This window comes from Dendroctonus ponderosae, unplaced genomic scaffold (genome assembly GCF_020466585.1).
Source record: "Dendroctonus ponderosae isolate FM_Combo_2020 unplaced genomic scaffold, Dpon_F_20191213v2 Dpon_F_20191213_11, whole genome shotgun sequence".
NCBI lineage: Eukaryota > Metazoa > Arthropoda > Insecta > Coleoptera > Curculionidae > Dendroctonus > Dendroctonus ponderosae.
Genome location: NW_026017213.1, coordinates 5,680,611 through 5,684,902, shown reverse-complemented (window position 1 = coordinate 5,684,902; position 4,292 = coordinate 5,680,611). Strand labels below are relative to the sequence as shown.

The window sequence follows — 4,292 nt, the reverse complement described above, 5'->3', positions numbered from 1 at the left end:
GGATGAGTCAGGAAAGTATATACAATTTGATTTTAGTGTCCGTCTTAGCCCTTGCACTGACCCCCTTACTAACGGCAACGCCTCCGATGATAAGCCTAAGCTCCAGACTTACCGGTAAGCAGTTCAAGGGTAAACGCCTAGGGCTTGTTCAAACTAGAGATGGTTTTAGAGAGTACAAAGAAGCGTTGAAGCAGCAAAGGGCGCACGACGTGCCCTCCATCTACCGCACAAAAGAGCATGAGGATCAAAGCTACAAGACGGAGCCCAACACTCCAACGCATCAGCCGGCCATGCAGAGCATGGCCAGTTCGAAGTCGGACCCCACGCCCCTCAATTCGGCCTTCAGCAGCCCCAAGCGTGTGTTTGATGACACCAGCATGACCAGGAAACCCGTGCAAAAAGTCCAACCGAGCAGGAACAGCAGTTTTTCGCCCGGACATTCGTTCAGCAATGGGAACAGTTTGGAAAAGCCGCGACTGATCCACGAGTACGTAAAGCCCAAGTCGCCCAGCAAAGCCTCCACCGGGATTATGTCGCATGATAACGTGCCAATCAGTAACGCTGCCTCTGTGATTTTAAACGGTAATTTCTGGCAGGAATTGAGGCTTTTTTCGAGTTAACTTATTTGAGTGTGCAGGGAAGAGCATGAGCCCCAGACTGTCCGCGAGTAGTTTCGTCAATGGAAATGGCACGCCCAAGGGAACCAATGGGATGAAAACCCCCAGGAACATCAGCTGGACGAAGGAGACCACCGAAAAGATGAGCTTCACCATGAGGAGGGAGATAGACAAGGCCAGGGAGGAGACTGAGTTGATTCACCAGTTGAGGAATGTGAGTAATGAAGGTTCTAGTTTAAATGGGGGTTTAAAGGTTGGCTTTTCTATTGCAGATAATAGAGACTCGACTAAAAATGGCGCTACCGGAGGATTTGGCCTCGGCCCTAACGGATGGCGTGGTTCTTTGCCATTTGGCCAATCACATCAAGCCCAGATCTGTGGCGAGCATTCATGTTCCGTCGCCTGCAGTTGTAAGTGTCCGTTCTCTTGTTCAGCCGAGCCTTTTGGGTTAAAAGTACCAAAAAACYTCGAGTTTCTCCCMGACGGGCTCGTTTTCGCMTGCYTCTTCTGCCGAGATTACGCAGTTTTCCCCGATTTATTGGCCAATAAACTAYGTTTGAGGCAAAAAGAGTGAATTATTCTCGTTTAATAGGGAATATTTCTCAGATTTCGTAGGCGAAACCAGCAGAATTTWWTTTTTTCTGAAATARWCGCAAGTTCGACCCGCGAATTGATCTCAACTGTGAAACGGAGGCAAACTTACGCAAATTATAACATATTTTGGATCAATKTCCCGATGTTTTTAGAATATTCTGRCAATGATTGCAACTTGTTTAAGATTTCCTGACSAAGTCGCCAAAAAGTGAGTGATTTTCCTTCTTTAATCGCAAACACATCGATATTAGTCAAAATAAACCAGTTTTGAGATAAAAAATAGTGAATTATTCTCGTTCAGTGGAAATATTTCTCAGTCTTCGTGGGAGAAACCAGCAGAAATCTAGTTTTTCCGGAAATAAACGCAAATTCGACCCGCAAAATGTCCACACTTGAGAATTGTTGATCGGCTTTTGCGTGAAAAATCATCAACAATTCATTTGTCGGGGCCAAAGTTACACAAATTATAACAGGTTTTGGATCATTTTCCCGAAATTTTGAGAAAATGTTGGCAATTATTGCAACTTGTGTAAGATTTCCTGCCGAGATCGTCAAAAAAATGTAAGATTTTCTTCTTTGTTCTTTCTCTAAACGCAAAAACATCGATGTTAAGCAAAACAAACCAGTTTTAAGACAAAAAGAGTTAATTATTCGCGGTTAGCACGCATATTTCTTAGTCTTTGCGGTGAAACCAGCAGAGTTCTAGTTTTTCCTGAAATAAACGCAAATTTGACCCGCAAAATGACCTCAATTGAGAATTGCTGATGATTTTTTACGTAAAACAATTTTCCGAAATTTAAGCAAATTATAACAGTTTTTGGATAATTTTTCCGAAATTTTGAGAAAACGTTGGCAATTATTGCAACTTGTGTAAGATTTCCTGCCCAGATCGTCAAAAAAATGTATGATTTTCTTCTTTGTTCTTTCTCTAAACGCAAAAACATCGATGTTAAGCAAAACAAACCAGTTTTGAGGCAAAAAGAGTTAATTATTCGCGATTAGCACGMATATTTCTTAGTCTTTGCGGRTGAAACCWGCAGAGTTCTAGTTATTCCTGAAATAAACGCAAATTTGACCCGCAAAATGATCTCAATTGAGAATTGTTGATGATTTTTTACGTAAGGCAATTTTCGCAAATTTACGCAAATTATAACAGTTTTTGGATAATTTTCCCGAAATTTTGAGAAAATGTTGGCAATTATTGCAACTTGTGTAAGATTTCTTGCCGAGATTGTCAAAAAAATGTATGATTTTCTTCTTTGTTCTTTCTCTAAACGCAAAAACATCGATGTCAAAAAATATGGGATTTTCCTTCTTTAAATGCAAATACATCGATGTTGTGTGTTCTTAGTCTCTGTGGGTGAAACCAGCAGAATTCTAGTTTTGCCCGAAATGAACGCAACTTTGCCCCGACAAATGAATCTCAATCGAAAATCGCTAATAAATGTTAACAATATTCAAATGAGGTGCATTTGATGGAGGCAAAAACGAGCGCAGTCCAAACACTTTTTATTTTGTTAAACGGGGAATTTATCCATCGGTAGCTATTCGATGTTTATGCGGCACAATTCTAAAGGCTCGGCACACTTGCCCCGTTAAAAAGCCGTATTTTATGACCGAAAACATTTTGAATTTTCAGCCTAAACTCACCATGGCCCGATGCAGACGAAACGTGGACAATTTCATCGAAGCCTGCCGCAAAATCGGCGTAGACGAGGTGAGTCTTGTTGTGTGACTTGCTTTGGTATCAGACCAGCCAGTCCATCCAAGCTTGGATGGACTGGCTTTGGCTAATTTAACCAACAGTTTGACTAAAACAAGTGGATTTTCTCGTAGCTAAGACCGTTTGAACATGTGAAATGCATTGATTTTGGTTAACTTTTGCTGAGTGTCTGTGTTGGTAGGTAAAAACGCTTCGAAGATTACGTAGATATTCATTTTACTTTCGTTGCATGCCTAACCTACGACTAACTACTAACACACTGTATAATTGCGGATTTTTATTGGTTGGGATCCAAAGAAGCTCCTAAGGAAGGATCCAGTTGCTGAGGAGCCCTCGAGTTGTCGCCTCCAAAATGGTTTAAACCCCGATTTTGAGTAGAAGGACTCACCTCAATATGGTTGAGCGATCGGAGGACTCTATTAAAAACAGATGACCTCCACTCTCTGGCTCTAACAGCTAGACTAGACCTGCTCTCTTCCCTCTCTCACTAGTTTACACTATGAATATCGACTGATCTTTTGAGCGTTCTTTCCTGCCGAAACACTGGCAGACAGTAAGAGTGAGACTGTGGTTGGTTGCAGGGCCGGCTTTGTAACACGCTGGATGTGACGGAGGCCTTGCATGGTCGAGGTTTGCCTCGATTGGTGGCCACTTTGGAGGAGCTCTGTCGAATGGAGAGTCCGCAGGGAGAATGTCGCGATAATGCTGCCCAATCAGATTCTTGCGCCAGACAGGCGCCCACTTGGTTGGACACCATTATCTCACTCGTACTGCTGTCAGTGTTTGCCTGCACTCTGGCTATTCTGGTCACTTTTCCGCCGCCGAAATGAGAGATTGAGACACGAGAGAAACATTCCCGAGTGTTGGAGTTGTGGCGGTTTAGCTGCAGTATTATTTACGTATTCAAATCCCGGACAAACAGACCAAATCCCCGTTAAAATAAGGAGAATTTGCGGTGCGACAACAGAGTAAACAAGCTCACTCGGCGGATTCCTTTGGATTCAACTGCTTGGTTTACGTAGCTACCAGCATTTCTATGCGGATTTGCTTGTTTGTCTGATTGCGCCACCAAAGTGTGCGCGTGGAAAACCGACCAGTTTTTTGCTTAAATATTGTGATGTTTGCTTTACGCCCAGTGCCTGAACCGTAGAAATTAGCTGCAAGGAAAGGGAATTTTCGATTTAGGTGCTACAGTAGTTACTAGCTTAGTTACGAGGAGGAATCGAATAATGTATTTCGTATGTAGGGATTAAGCTTAAGCGGAATGGATCGAAATTGGAACTTCAGTGCCTATACGAGCAACAGTGTTTAGGAGACTAGTTTGTTGCGGATTTTAGCTGCTATTTTGACTAAAACCG

At 42.6% G+C, this 4,292-nt stretch overlaps 1 protein-coding gene across 1 annotated transcript in view; it reads left to right on the top strand.

Moving 5' to 3' along the window:
* LOC109537594 (leucine-rich repeat and calponin homology domain-containing protein) overlaps positions 1 to 4,292 on the top strand; it is a gene marked incomplete in the record, with an annotated part of 16,407 nt that overhangs the window by 7,930 nt on the left and 4,185 nt on the right. The window contains 5 exon segments of the mRNA XM_048662494.1: positions 37 to 114; positions 170 to 582; positions 638 to 831; positions 890 to 1,027; positions 2,851 to 2,928. Coding sequence (XP_048518451.1) covers positions 37 to 114; positions 170 to 582; positions 638 to 831; positions 890 to 1,027; positions 2,851 to 2,928 — 901 coding nt within the window.